Consider the following 16,611-nt stretch of genomic DNA (forward strand, 5'->3'; position numbering starts at 1 on the left):
CAGCTGAATGGATCTCTGATGAGACAGTGAAGTTCTTCCTGAAACAAGCATTTTGGAAAACCTCTCCAACAATTGAGATGGGACTTAATTATTTGAGTACAACAGAATGGAAGGTACAGTGCAATTTTCTAATTGTAAGCCAAAACAAAATAATAATTGACAGGTTACATCATATGTATGTGTATGATTTAGATATGATAGCACTTTTAATTCAATGGTTATGTCGATACCCATTAGAAAATTCAAAACACCACTTTCTCTTCACACTCAACAGGTTTCTTTCTTCAGAACTCCTTCAGTAGGGATAAAATATTAAATCAGTGAACATAGTCAAGGATCTTGAGTGAACATGCACTCTCATTACTCTGACTTGAAAATATTTTGTCAAATGTCCAGTTGGCAGCTGTGGGAGAAAAGTTGCTCTGTGGCCTTTATTGCTTTTATATGTGCACGAGACAGTGCATTCATAAAGCACCCAAACGCAGCAGTGATCGAAATGAAAAACTAGCTTCCATTCTAGTGTTAGCAAACCAGGTGAGAAACCTTTTGTAGCTCACCGAAGTGTGACAACAGCAATTTGATGTCATTTAATATCACTGCAATTTTTGCAAGGTGACAGGAACTGAGACACCATCTCTATCATGTAAGGCAGAGATGAATGTGCAAGTACTGAAGCAAAGAGTGAATAGATTTTGTATCAAGTTGTTTCGACATTTACAATTACAGAGAACACACACACAGAAGTTTTAGAATTGTGGCAAAACTACTAGGCTTACACAGCATTATGATGTTAGTACGCCAGAAAAAAGGGTACTGTATGCTACATGTGTCATGTAATATACCCACATTAGACACGTGGTCAGGTCATCAATACATTACAATGATCTGGATTGTAGATACAAGGAGCAATAAATCAACTGGAAAGAAAAGCATAAGGGGAAAGTTCACATTGATAAAGATTGAAATGGACATGTTTTCTTTGCTGCAGCTAGTCTGTGAGAGGGTGAACATGAAAATATCTGTATTATAAAAAGGGACACTGTTAATTCTAACATATACATACGATCCAAGTTTTGATTAATAAGACATTATAGAAACGGAGATTCACTGATTAGTTCATTGAAATGTCTTGGCAAATGGCAAGTCAACTCCAGGCTGGCACATGAATCTAAAATCAGATGGAAGGAGGTTAACATGCTCGTCAGAAGTTGTTTTCCCCGGAGCCTGAAGATTAACCAGTCTGTCTCTGTTACGCTGGAAGTCAAAAGGCTATAAAACCACAGTTGACTGTAAAGAAAATGAGTTCTGGATCAAGACTGTAGGACAGGATGCAAAGGAATTATCATGTTAAAATTGATTAAAATGGCTCACAGAAGCCAGAGAGCATTGTGAACTAATTATTTTAATATTTCGTTAGACAAAGCTAAATTGAATCCGATTTTAACTTGCTACTACATATGTTTACCACACTGTGAAGGAAAGGAACTTAACAATTCCAGCAAATCTATGTTTCAGTTTGTTTGCCTTGGACTTCCTTTAGTGAAACTGAAGAAACATTAATGCAAAATAGAATGGTTCCAAACCAATGAATGCTGGGGTTTAGTTGTTATCTTGTGGATTAAGGCCACAAGTGAAAACAGGGCAATGCAAATCAAATCACTTTGAAAATAGTTAACTCATGGTTCACATCTTTTTGGTATTTAAGTTTCAATTTTAGGAATAAAAGCTGAAAAGTGAAAGAAGAATGCAATAAATGCAACTGAAGCACCTTGAAGTCTATTACACTTAAAGTTTGGGAAATGATGCTTGAAGAGAATAAACAATTTGTAAAATAGAATTAAAATAGAAGAGATTGTTTTTGGGATTTTATATTCATTCAGCAGATGTGGACCTCATTGTCTAGACCAATGTTTATTGCCCATCTCTATGGGAAAATGATGGTGAGATGCCTTCTTGAACCACTGCAGTCCATTTGGTGTACATGTAGCTACAATGTTGTTAGGGAAAGAATCCAGGATTTTGAGCCAGTGAAACTGAAGGAACAACAATATACTTCCAAGTCAGAATAGTGAGTGGATTTGAGAGGAACTTGCTGATGGTAGTCTTCCCATGTACCCGAGGCCCCTGTCCGAGATGATAGTAGTCGTAGGTTTGGAAGCTGTTGTCTAAGAAGTTTTGGTAAATTTCAGCCGTGCGTCTTATAGATGGTTCACCAGGTGCTACTGAATGTTGGTGACAGAGAGAGTGAATATATTTGGATGTGGTGCTAATCAAGCAGGCTACTTTGTCTTGGATGGTGTCAAGCTTCATAAATATTATTGAAGCTGCATTTATTTATGCAAGTGGGGAGTATTCCATCACTTTCTTGACTTTTGCCTTATAAATAGTGAACAAACTTTGGAAAATCCAGAAGGTGAGTTATTTATTGCAGGATTCCTTTGTCTTGCTGTTGTAGCCATTTATATAGCTAGCCCAGTTCAGTTTTTGATCATTGGTAACCTCAAGGGGTCAGTAGTGGGGGGATTCAGCAATGGGTATTGCCATTGAATGTCAAGGGGTAATGGTTAAATTCCCTCTTATTGGAGACGGTCATTGTCAGGCAATTGCACAGCACGAATGTTACTTGCCATTTGTCGGCCCAAACCAAGACATAGTCTAGGCCTTGCTACATCGGTTTTGAAGGTTTGATGGGCATCTCACAATTCTGCACTTGAATTGGATATCAAGTGGGTTTGAATATGAAAAAAAAAGTGAAATCAGGAGCTTCATTCGGTTTTAAAAAATTTTGTGAAAGATTGCACCATTCAGTTCGAGTATTCAAAAGGCTGGGCGGGACTGGCTAATTCAATTGGCCAGGTGGTACAGCATTTTTTTATATTTCAAAAATATACTTTATTCATAAAATACTTTGATGATCTGTGCAAATGGATATGCCATACATATAGTTTGGGGGGGGCACCACATCAAGGATGGAGCAGGAGTGAAGACAGGTCCCAGGTCTACCTCAGTTTGAATAGGAATTAAGCCTGTGCTGTTGGCATTATTTTGAACTATGCTGTCCAGTTTATATGGAGGTCAAAGATGGACCGGGTCCGAAGGGACTCGCTGTACAAATATCTGGGCAACGGGGGAAAAAATACACCCCTTTTGTTTGCATACCGAAAACAGAGTAATCATTCCTATTTATAGGTCTGTACGATTAGATTTTTAGCTGAGGCGTCAGCAGAGCCCAAATGACTGCGTGGGCCTCCTGTTCTTCTTTAGGCAGGCAGATGTTACACGGTGGTCTTTCCCCACCGTGCATTGGCGGCAGCTGCCCCAAGCTTCAGCGCGTCCCTCAACACGTAGTTTTGGACCTTGGAATGTGCCAGTCTGCAACACTCAGTCGGGGTCAACTCCTTCAGCTGGAAGATCAACAGGTTTCGGACCGCCCAGAGAGCGTCCTTCACCGAGTTGATGATCCTCCAGGCACAGTTGATGTTCGTCTCAGTGTGCGTCCCGGGGAACAGCATCACGGCGCTGCTCGGGACGAACCTCGACAAACACCACTGCATTCCTCTCCAGACTTTTTCTGCGTAGGCACATTCCAGAAGGAGGTGTGTGACAGTCTCCTCCCCTCCGCAGCCGCTTCGAGGGCAGTGTGCAGTGTGGCTGAGAGTTCGGGCGTGCATAAAGGATCTCACAGGCAGAGCCCTTCTCACCACCAGCCAAGCCATGTCTTGGTGCTTGTTGGAAAGTTCTGGCAATGAGGCATTCTGCCAAATGGCTTTGACAGTCTGCTCAGGGAACCGCTCGATAGGATCTGCCCTCACCTTTTCCCGAAGGGTCTCAAGGACACTACGTGCTGACCACTCCCTGATGGACTTGTGGTCAAAGGTGTTTTTCTTCATAAACTTCTCCATGAAGGACAGGTGATACGGAACGGTCCAACTACTCGGAGCGTTCCGCGGCAGCGAGGCCAGGGCTATCCTTCGCAACACCGGGGACAGGTAGAACCTCAGTACGTAGTTTCACTTGGTGTTTGCGTACCGGGGATCCACGCACAGTTGATGCAGCCACACACAAAGGTGGCCATCAGGGTGAGGGTGGCATTGGGTGTATTTTTTCGCCCGTTGCCCAGATCTTTGTACAGCGAGTCCCTTCGGACCCGGTCCATCTTTGACCTCCATATAAACTGGACAGCATAGTTCAAAATAATGCCAACAGCACAGGCTTAATTCACATTCAAACTGAGGTAGACCTGGGACCTGTCTTCACTCCTGCTCCATCCTTGATGTGATGCCCCCCCAAACTATGTAGCCAACTGTTCCTCTCTGATACATATGCCTACAGTCCCTCATGAACTGTGGCTAATTATCTACCTACCTACTTTCAGTAAGGTGAATTGAATCAACTAATGATTCAGTGCAGAATAGAAAAATGCAGATAGAGGTCTGAAAATGACACAGGAGTTATTGATCACATATAGTCCCAAAATAAAACTAGGGCAATTGGCTGAGTACCGGCTCATCTAGTTTCTACATTTCTCAGTGATTACTATGTAGACTGACAAAGTCAAACTGCCACAGCAGATGAACACCACTATATGAAGCTTCAGCAGGGTCATTGAATAAACTTGTTTTCTCTAAACGTGTCATATTCCAATAAAAGTAATGTTCATTATTTATTTTGTGCTTGATATACTATTTCCAAATATTATATTTCTGCCTATTGAAAGTAATTAGGAAGAAGAGCTGCAAAATCCTTTAGATATTATTCATTAATTAAAAGCACATTTTAACTAATTCCCAATTTTCTGAGAATTTGTGTGAAAATTAATTTAAATAATTTTCCAGGAATTATAAATTAAGTGTCTTCTCACCAAGAATAACCTGCTCAATATATATTGTCTACTATTGTCTCTCATGCTGTTTCTTAATTAGGTTCAAACAACCTTTCAACTTAACTTGATTTTCAATCTGTAATTTTTTTAAATTACAGCTGCACTGGAACTAAATGTGCTTCACTTTCAACATCAAGTACTGCATGGTTAGATGGAGTACAGGTAATGGGTTAAGAGGATATAAAACTTCTCTCGTTCAACTAACAACAGGAGGCTGACTGCCTCTGTGCACTAGTTCCAGTAAAAGTCATAAAATCTTTCATGACTTCATTGGATTAATCTGTGGAGAGAAGTTTTGAGAAAAACTGTATCATGATTGTGTTAGGACAGGATTTCTACTTCCTGATCTAACAATCTCCATTGGGCTGAGTGTTACAGGCACTTTTGGACCCAAATCCAAATTTATTTCACTTTCATCCTCTCACTCACAACAGGGTGAGAACACTCATCTCAATAAAGTTTGATCTAAAGGTGAATATTAGTCCAAAACGTGTAATTTTGAGGCTATGTCTTCATATGCTAGTTTCAGCTGCCCACATCATTCACTTTCAACTAGTTTTATGCTGGAAACTGTTAATGAATAATTAAGGATGAATTCCCCCCAGGTGGTCTAATCTCTATGGGGATGTTGCTAACTCACCTGGAAGCAGCCTCACAGTCGTTGCATTCTGAACAGATCACCCCAACAGAAAATGCCACATTTACAGTGCCTGCTGCTGGAGACATTACACCTCCAAATGTCTGGGGCCTGCCTGGCACCAGCACTGAAAATAATTTTCAAGCGCCCCTGAGGGGGCACCAATAAATGGATGTTCTGTCACATTATCCTTGCAGCCTGAGCATCAACCAGATTCCTCTACTGAGCCACTGACCCATTGATTGGGGTGGCAATGAGATCCGCTAGATCAGCATTCTTTACTGGACACATAACCGAGTAGCAGCCAATAAACAACATGTCTGTCAAGGTCTCACTACTTGCTTGAAAGGCTTAAAAACCTCATGTGGTCCGGATGTTGGGATGAAACTGCTTGTAAAATCTCTGTCTCCATGTCTATTCACCTAACCAGTAACACTCAAGTCAAAAAGAAATACATTTAATGATGAAGAAGAAAATCAGGTGAATTAGATACCAGATCAAATTAGATAAAGCAAGTGAAATAGTTTTGGTCTCCTTACTTGAGAAAGGATGCACTGGCATTAGGAAGAGTGCAGAGGAGGTTCACTAGTTAATTCCAGAGTTGAGGAGGTTGGATTATGAGGAGAGATTAAATAGACTGGGATTATATTCATTGGAATTTAGAAGAATGGGGGTGGGGGGGATCTGAGAGAAATGTATAAAATTATGAAGGGAATAGATATGATAGAAGCAGAGAGGATGTTTCCACTGGCAGGTGAAACTAAGACAAGAGGGCATAGCCTCAAGATGAGAGGGAGCAGATTTAGGATTGAATTGAGAAGGAACTTCTTCACCCAGAGGGTTGTGAATCTATGGAACTCCCTGCCCAGTGAAGTAGTTGAGGCTTCCTCAGTAAATGCTTTTAAAGCTAAGATTGATAATTGTTTTGAATAATAAAGGAATTAAGGAATACAGTGAAACGATGGATAAGTGGAGCTGAGGCCATGAAAAGATCAGCCATGATCTTATTGAGGTGCCAGATGGCCCACTCCTGCTCCTAGTTCTTATGTTTTTAAAGGGACCATAGGAAAAAAGAAAAGAAAAAATTGGATCAGGAAACATAAAGGAGAAAACGTAACATTTAAAATACCTCTAACAACAATTTCCTATCTGCCAGAGTGAGACTGCGAGATTTTTATTGTTCATTTTGTGGGAGTCCATACTTGCGTCAGGACAACAGAGTGCCCTAATAATAGTGCTTGTGCTCTGAAATAGCAGTCCTAACTGTCTGCAGAAAATTTAATTTGTATATATGTGTTGTCGACAAGCTCCCATTTTGTGATGCTAATTGCTCAGCAGTTTGTGACAATTTTCAAATCATTGCGTATCTCCTCTCACCTCAAATTGCTGTCTTATTTACACACTATTAACTGCATGCGCCTTATACACCCAGTAAAATCTGGGTCAAAGCTATTCACTATGTTGCCCAGGCAACTTTGCTCATTAATGCAAAGACTCCAGAAACTATTGTACCTTTAAAAGAAAGTCAAAAGGTTACTGTATGTTTTCATCATGATAACCATGTCCCACACAAAAAAGGAAGAAGGATTATTACAATTATAGTAGATTTCATATGACATGTTTAATATATCCTATTCAAAGCCTTTATCATAACTAACTACAATTATATCCCAGTGAACTTGCACTAATCATGTCACAGTTGTTAACCTCTGGTGTAAATACTGACATAAATGACTGCACTTCAGAAAAAAGTAGTTCATTGTGTGAAACACTTCGGAGATATTTCAATGTGAGAAGGTTTTAAATGTGTGGCTTATTCTTGTGGTGTGGAAAGTAATCAAGGATATGAAGCAGATTGCCAGCACCAACACTGAAATAAAAAGAACAGTATAGAGGTGAAATATTTTGGAATTTCTATTTGTCTATGTACAACTGCAACACAATTTATTTCAAAATAACAATATAAAATTAACAATCTGTTTGTAAGAGGTTAAATCCACTAACTCAAGCAATATCAATTAGATTTAGCTGAACCTGCTGGTTAAGTGTTGCTTCCTGCACACATTTTTATCTTAAAACAAATGAAATTCATTTAAACATACCATATATATCGAGACCTACTTATATTAGCATGGTCTATTTATTCAAGGATTGCAGATGGTTGTTGGAGGGAACCATTACCTAGGAGAGATATGGCATAAAAGGGTTGATGTCGAATCAGCTACCTCTTCCAAATCTCTCTTCCTGGTGATTTCAATGGATGAGGTTCTGGAGGGGTTTACAATGAATGGTCATTTCGCTCTCACTGAGTTTGCATTACCATTGTTAAGTTACAATGAGACCTGTTAATTAGCAAATAAAGAATCATTTGGTCTGGGCATATCTTGAAGACCTAGGAAGAGAAATAAATTGAAAGAGTGACAGCACTTTTCTCAAGCTTGTGCCAATCGTAAAAATGATTGGGCAGAAAAGTTATATTTAGCCCATCGACATGGTCATTTTTTGCACAACTTGTTTTATAAGGAATTCATGAAAAAAATTGTAATTTAAATTTACAATCAAAGCACAGTTTTGTGCTTGTGATGGGAGAGTCACAAATTGGGTCTCATTGCACTCGAACATTCATTAGATTATTTTTCAGTATATTGAAGAGTTACACATGGTCACAGAGAGCGGATTACAGATTTCAGTTCAGCTATCAATATGCTTTATCATTTTGATTCTTGGATTGTGTCAGCTTAAAACAAATCATTGAGCAGTAAGGTTTCATAGAAGCTTCATAGAATCTCTACAGCATGGGGAATGGAAAGATCAACCTCAGAGTGTAAAAATTCCAAGAGTCCAAGGACTGATAAATTGAACCTGAGAAATTGTGTGATGCAGGCCCAACATTTCTAATATTGCCTTATTGCAAATACCAACTTGGCAGAGATTTCACAAAAATAATTTTTTTCCAAAGGCATTTCTTACTCATGTAGACACTATGTGAGTTACTTATGAGTCATCCCAGACTCATCCTTTGCACACCAGGGACAGGTAGAACCTCGGTGCGTAATGACACTCGGTGTTTGCATACTGAGAGTCTATGCACAGCTTTATGTATCTGTACACAAAGGTGGCCATCAAGTGGAGGGCAGCATTTGGTACGTCGTTCCCCCCTCTCAACTTATTCAGAGTTTGTATATGGTGTTCCTGTGGACAGGACCTCCAGATGAAGTGGAAGACGGCACGGGTGACTGAAATAACTGATCATTTTGAAATCATGACATAAAGCAGAACACATTTCTAAAGCAAAAATGTAACGATAATATTTCCTACTAACCAACATTTTACTGTGGGTACGATGGCTGCATTCACATCATTGGGATATAAAAGGACGCAGCTACAGAGATAGTGAATGAACTGGTGGTATATCTCCCAAGAAACCTTAGATTCTGGAAAAGTCCTAGAAGACTGAAAACTATCAATGTAACAACTTTATTTAAAAAAGGGAAGCAAACAGATAACTGTAGGCCACTTAGGGTAGCCGTCTGTTGATGGAAAAATGATAAGAATCCGATATAAAGGATGAAAGAGTAGAGTATTTAGAAACACATATTCATACAGAGTCAGTACAGCTTCCTGAGATGAAATTGTGCCCGACAACTTTACTAGAATTCTTCAGGGAAATTAGAATGTAAGTTTAGAATTCTTAGGTCATTCAGCCATTCAAGTCTGCTCCACCATTCAATGAGGTCATGGCTGATCTGATAATCTTCAATTCCATTTTCCTGTCTTTTCCCCATAACCTTTGATTCCCTGACTGATTAAAATCTGTCCATCTTGGCCATGAATATACTCAATGTCCAGCTATGAAAGCCATAAGACTATAAGATATAGGAGCAGAATTAGGCCGTTCGGCCCATTGGGTTTGCTCACCCATTCGATCATGGCTGATGTGTTTCTCAACCCCATCCTCCTGCCTTCTCCATTGATCCCTTTACTAATTAAGCCTATTTATCACTGTCTTAAATATACTCAATAACGTGGCTTGTACAGCCTTCTGCATCAATGAGTTTTACAGATTAACTGCCCTCTGGCTGAAGAAATTCCTCCTCATCTCAGTTCTAAACGATCATCCATTCACTGTGGCTGTACACTTGGGTCTTAGTCTCTCCTACTACTGGAAACTTGTCTGCATGTCCACTCTCTCCAGGCCTCTCAGTATTCTGCAAGTTTCAATGAGAGACCGCCTTCACATCTTTCCAAACTCCATTGAATATAGACCCAGAGTTCTCAACCATTCCTCATATGACAAGATCTTTATCCCTGGGATCATTCTTGTCAACCTTCTCTGGACCCTTCCAAGGCCAGCGCATTCATCCTAAGATATAGGGCCCAAACTGCTCACAATATTCCAAATGCAGTCTGACAAGAGGGTTATACAGCCTCAGCATTACATCACAGCTCTCATATTTTAGCCCTCTTGAAGTGAATCGCATTTACTTTTAACTGCCAAATGAGACTGCATGTTAACCTTGAGAGAATCCTGAACGAGGAATCCCGAGACTTCAAAGCCTTTCCTTGTTTAGAAAATAGTCTACGCCTCTACTCCTCCTAAAGTGCAAAGCCTCAACTTTCCCGCATTGAAGTCCATCAGTCATTTCTTTGCCCACCATCCTAGCCTGTCCATGTTCCTCTGCAGCCTCCCTGCTTCTTCAGTACTATCTGTCACTTCCATCTATTTTTGTTTCATCTACAAATTTGGCAAAAATTCCCTCAGTTCCTTTGTCCAGATTGTTAATGCATAACATCAATAGCTCCGGTCCCAATACTGACTCCAATGGAACTCCATTAGTCACCAGCTACTACCTGAAACAGACCCCTTTATCCCCACTCTCTGCTTTCTGCCAGTCAGCCAACCCTCTATCCATGTCAGCACATTGCTTCTAACACCATGGGCTCTTATATAGCACCGAAATGCGCAGCAGTGATCTTCTGGCACACCACTAGCTACAGACTGACATCCTGAAAATTCACCCTTTATTCCAACTCTCTAATCTTCTTTTAGTTAGCCAATTCTCTATCCATACTAATATACTATCTCCAATACCAAGGGCTCTTATCTTATTAAGTAGCCAAATGTGTGATATCTTATCAAACAAGTTCTGCAAATCTAAATATATTACATCCAATGCTTCAGCTATCCTTCTTGTTACCTCCTCAAAAAATTCTAATAAATTTCTCAGGCATGATCTCCCCTTCATGAATCCATTCTGACTCCGCTTGATCATGTTTTTATATTTTGAAATGCTCTGCTTTTACACCCTTTAAAATAGACTCTAACATGTTCCCATCAACAGACATGAAGCTAACTAGCCTATAGTTACTTGTTTTAGCTTCCTTTCTGTTTTCCATAAAGGTGTTACAAAAACTGAAGATGCTGAAAATTAAAAGTAAAAAAAAAAATACTGCAACGACTCAGCAGCGTCAGTGGAGAGAAAGCAGAGTTAATATTTCAGGTCCAGTGACACTCTTTCAGAACAGGACCTAAAAAAAGTCAACTGCTTTCTCTCCACAGATACTGCCAGACCTGCTGCGTTTCCCAGCAACTTCTGTTTTGTTTCCAAACTTCTGGGGCTTTTCCAGAAACCTAAAGATTGGTGGAGGATTACTACTAATGCATCTCAGTCAACCTGGGCCATTGTAATAGCTGCAAGCAAGTTACATATGTTGTTGTAACACTGATTGAAGTTAGAAAGATAACTGATATAGATGTTCAACAAAATTCATTTAAATATACTCCAAGGTCTCTTTGTTCAGCAACACTCCTCAGGACCTTACCTTAAGTGTATAAGTCCTGCTAAGATTTGCCTTTCCTAAATGCAGCACCTCGCATTTATATAAATTAAAATCCATCTGCCACTCCTCAGCTCATTGGCCTATCTGTACCCGTTGTACTCTGGGGTAACCTTCTTTGCTATAACTCCAATTTTGGTGTCATCTGCAAACTTACTAACTATACTCCCTATGCTCACGTCCAAATCATTTATATAAAGACAAAAAGCAGTGGACCCAGCACTAATCCTTGTGACACACCACTGGTCATAGACTTCCAGTCTGAAAGTTATTGCTGAAAGTCCACCGTCACCCTTTGTCTTCTACCTTCAAACTGGTTCTGTATTCAAATGGATAGTTCTCCCTGTATTCCAAGAGCTCCAACCTTGCTAACTAGTCTACCATGAGGAACCTTATCAAACACATGACTGAAGTCCATATAGATTACGTTCACCATGCTGCCCTTGTCAATCCTCTTCATTACTACTTCAAAAAACTCAATCAAGTTCGTGACACATGATTTCCCATGCACAAGCCACGTTGACTATCCCAAATTAGTCCTTGCCTTTCCAAATACATGTAAATCCTGTCCCTCAGAGTTCCCTCCAAGAACATGCCCACCATTGATGTCAGGCTCAATGGTCTGTAGTTCCCTGGCTTTTCCTTACCACCTTTCTTAAATAGTGGCACAACATTAGCCAACCTCCAGTCTTCCAGCACCTCACCTGTGACTATTGATGATACAAATATCTCAGCAAGGGGCCCAGCAATCACTTCCCTAGCTTCCCACAGAGTTCTAGGGGCAGCAGGATGTATACACTTAATGGTAAGGTCCTGGGGAGTGTTGCTGAACAAAGAGACCTTGGAGTGCAGATTCATAGTTCCTTGGAAGTGGAATCGCAGGCAGATAGGATAATGAAGGCGGCATTCGGTATGCTTTCCTTTATTGGTCAGAGGATTAAGTATAGCAGTTGGGAGGTCATGTTGCAGCTATACAGGACATTTGTTTGGCCACTTTTGGAATATTGTGTGCCATTCTGGTCTCCTTCCTATCAGAAGAATGTTGTGAAACTTGAAAGGGTTCAGAAAAGATTTACAAGAATATTGCCATGATTGGAGGATTTGAGTTGAATAGGCTGGGGCTGTTTTCCCTGGAGTGTCGGAGGCTGAGGGTTGACCATATAGATGTTTATAAAATCATGAGGGGCATGGATAGGGTAAACAAATAAGGTCTTTTCCCTGGGGTGGGGGAGTGAAGAACTAGAGGGTGTAGGTTTAGGGTGAGACGTGCAAGATATAAAAGGGACCTAACAGGCAACTTTTTCATGCAGAGGGTGGTGCATGCATGGAAGGAGCTGCCAGAGGAAGTGGTTGAGGCTAGTACAATTACAACATTTAAAAGGCATCTGGATGGGTTTATGAATAGGAAGGGTTTGGAGGGACAAAGGCCAAGTGCTGGCAAATGGGACTGAATTCGGTTGGGATATCTGGTCTGCATGGACGAGTTGGACCGAGGGGTCTGTTTCCCTGCAGTACATCTCTACAAATCTATGACTCTCCACAATACTATTGACAATAGGATGCCATTTGGTCAGCACTGTACTTTCCAACTTGATTTGTAGAAGATATATACATGACGGAGTATTGAATCTTTATGACTAAGGATTCTTTCTAAATTTGAGCTGATTTTGCTGATTTTTGCTAGGGTGGACACAATTGTGTATAATATCTCTGAGCCAGGGGCAAACAGATGTTGAGTTGAACCTGGGACCCCTCGGCCTGAATGAATGGGCTCGTTTCATCGTCAATAACATTCTAACAAATATGGATTTCTTTGAGAAGTGAACAGTCATCTTTCAACCATTGATCAGTCGTGTTGCAACAATCTGTATATAAACGTTACAGCAGATGCCCTTGAGCAGACTGAATCTGAATTCTGTCCATATCCTTGAACAATTAGCTACAATAATAGTCAGTGGGAATGCCAGTCATTGACCAACAAGTCTGTACTGGAGGCCCCAAAGTTTCAGTCTTGTATTTTTTTCACATTTGGCTCAAGATTCCAGCTCCTGTCTTAACTAGAATAGCATTGTCTCATACATTTTAATTAAATCATTGCTCTTAGGTTCTTGGGAACATTCTCAAACATGGAGAATATTGAGATGTAAGAAGTAAGTCTACTTTCACAACACATGATTTTACAGAGCTACCTTGGCAAGTTTGGTCATGAGGTAAAACTAAACATTATTGACAGAAAATTGGAATGCCAGAAGTTTTAAATTTATGCTCCCAATGAGTGTCAAATTTTTACTCTATGGCCTCAAGTCATTTTTTGATCAGGTAAAAGCAAAAATTCGAGGTAGGTCTTTTGAAGCATTAATAGCTTTCTTTTAAATCATTTACAAAACGTTGATACTGCTGTACATGATAAGGCTGGAATTTATTGTCCATTCTCTAAAGACCCTTCAGAAGCTGATAGTTAACCACAATCTGAAACTGCTGCAGTCCATGTGGAGAAACTACATTACAGTTCTGAAATATAAGGAGCTCCAAAATATTGACCAAGTATTGATAAAGGAGTGGCAATATATTTCCAAGTCAAAATGTGAGTTGGAGAGAAAGCAGATGTTGTTATATTCCCATAGGCCTGGTTGTCCTTATCCAAGGTGGCAAACTTAACGGGTTTGGAAATTGCAGTTGAATGAACCTTAACGAGTTGTTGCGATGTATCTGGTAAATGGCCAGATTGCAGGGAGTGAAACTATTTAAGGTAGTGGATAGAGCACCAGTTATCTATCGACAGAGTATGTGTGTGGCTTTTCTGGTATACTTCCCTTCAGCAGCATTAAAGTTTGCAAATATCAGTCAAGAAAGCAGTCATTAAGCATGAAACTTAATCTTAAATGCTTTACTTGAGGGGACTGTTGGTGGATTGTGACAAATGGAAAACATGTCAAGTGATTTATATGACTAATACACACCCCATACACGATTAATGGGTTGAAAAAAAAACATAGCCAAGAGGAGGAAATTTGATCATCTTACCTAATTCAGTCATCATTGGGATGTTGGCCCCGGTGGTGACAGATGTTTGTCGGACTAGGCCGTGGACTGGACTGTTGTCAGGAGACGGTCTGTCCATTCCTGGAGGTGTGAATCCTGGGCATTGAAAAAATAATTCACTCAGAAAATCATAAAACCTTCCCCTGATATCTACCTCATTGAGAAAAGAAAAATTCTTGCACAAGTGAGTGATCTACCCATCTAATTTTCTGATAATACTTAACATTTACCTGCAGTGATTAAGAGCAACTGACCTCGAGTCACACAAGTTTGAATATACAGCAGTAATGAAAATGCCAATTCTTGTTTTTTTCCCTACAAAACCATAATTAAAGAGCACGTGTATGTTAACACAGTTGTGAATGTTACTTTATTTGTGCAGCATCTCCAAATAGAACAGTTTGAAATTTGAGGAACTGAAAAGTGCTATAATAAGCTTTCATTATAATACTCTCTGATGTCCACATTTCATAATGCAACATGGATTGTTCATAAATAAAGCATACACAAACTATCTGAGTTGCTACAGTCCCACCACTGAAACATAATATTTGTATGGCTCCCGAAGGGAGTATTATAGTGAAGGGCTACAGTACAAAGGAAGCTGTCAACATCTTAAGTTCAGAGAAATGGAATATGCTTTAAAGCCAAACAACCTCCCCTCACCATAACTTCCCTTCCCCCAAAATGGTTAAGAATTCTAATTGAAGTGGGAACATCAACTGATCAAACATCCCTCAATTTGAAAATGTGTGAAGCACAGGAAAAATGAACTCCTGTAGCTTCTCTTAAACCAAGTCCCTACCACCCACCCCACTCCTTGTTAATGTTGGTAGATCAGGAACTCCACGTAAGCTTTTATTCTAAATTTATTTCTGGTTTGTTACATTAATGTTTCACCAAACAGACAAGCCGACAACCTGAAATAATTTCATCAATAAAAGTCACTTAATACTTATTTAGTATTTACAGCTCCCCATCACATTGCTGATATTAATATTACATGTTCTCCATTTGGGTAAAACATCGTAAACATAAAACCCTTCTTATCAGAAATGTTAACGTTCAGAGACCTAAAAAAAATCCCCACAAACATGCCATTTCTTTGAAGTCATGGAACTTGACATATTTCATTTTTCATGTTGACAAGTCAACACCTAAAGCCAGTAATGCTGTATACATAATACATAGACTTCAGGTTTTTTGAGAGGGCTTCAGGCCATTAGTTAATGCTGACACAATAAAACCCAAGCTGCTAGCTTCTGAATTGTTATCTTTTTTCAAATAAAATCTCCAAGTTTTAAAGAAATCACATTCTTTCAATTGTTTTAAATAAACACTACCTGAAATGTCCTTTTCAAATGGAAATCCTCACCAAATCTGAACTACATATTTGATCTTTCCAAAACGCTTTGACTTAAATGAAGAATAGTATTCAATTGAATGCTGAGAAAGAAGCTTTTTTAAGAGGTCGGGTTCAGTTAAGTCAATCAAAGTGTTACATTTATTCAAGACTTTGACTTTTTAAACTGTTAACAGTTGTTGTTGAAGGGGATCTGTAATGTATCTTTCATGGTTGTAGTAACAAAAAAAGCAAGGGCCTTTATTGCTGTCATGCAAATTTATTAGCTGCTGTTTTGTTCTTTAACATGTTAGAGCTTACTATGGCTTAAAAAGCTCAACTTATACAAATTGCCTGTAACTACAGGAAAATAAAGCCCAAAGGAAGAGTGAGTGAATGAAGAGATCAAAATACCTGGAAACAAAACAATTGAAATCACCAAACCAGAACAAAACAAAATGTGTTTTTAAAAATAAATTAAAAAGGTTTAGCAGATCGAAGCTTGATTTCTATAATCCTTCACCCCTCTGTCTTATTTCATACAATTGTTCTGTGCACCATTCCCTTCCTGTCTCAATAGAAATAAAGTTACTTTGCGTTTTGAATGCTGAGAGATTTGTTTTAATAAACAAAGACACTCAAAGTCTCAAAAAAACCCAAGACTTAATGGAAAAAAAACCGAATATGCACTAATTATTACACAGTCTTTCTGTATCCTATTCAAACCAACCTCTCAAAGTCTGTCTAAAGCAGATTTAATACTTTGGTGCCATTAGAATAATTCAATACAACCGCCATGCAGATGGCACACACATCTCCCCACACACACACATATATACACACATACATGTACATATATATATGGCACAC

At 39.4% G+C, this 16,611-nt stretch overlaps 1 protein-coding gene across 36 annotated transcripts in view; it reads right to left on the reverse strand.

The window, feature by feature from the left end:
• Positions 1-16,611, reverse strand: part of kcnma1a (potassium large conductance calcium-activated channel, subfamily M, alpha member 1a) — an 847,042-nt gene that overhangs the window by 54,727 nt on the left and 775,704 nt on the right. For all 36 annotated transcript variants that reach the window (XM_043678944.1, XM_043678947.1, XM_043678946.1 and 33 more), the window contains one exon: positions 14,382-14,495. In XM_043678944.1, coding sequence (XP_043534879.1) covers positions 14,382-14,495 — 114 coding nt within the window. The remainder of the gene's footprint in view (positions 1-14,381; positions 14,496-16,611) is intronic.

This window comes from Chiloscyllium plagiosum, chromosome 38, assembly GCF_004010195.1.
Source record: "Chiloscyllium plagiosum isolate BGI_BamShark_2017 chromosome 38, ASM401019v2, whole genome shotgun sequence".
Taxonomy (NCBI): domain Eukaryota; kingdom Metazoa; phylum Chordata; class Chondrichthyes; order Orectolobiformes; family Hemiscylliidae; genus Chiloscyllium; species Chiloscyllium plagiosum.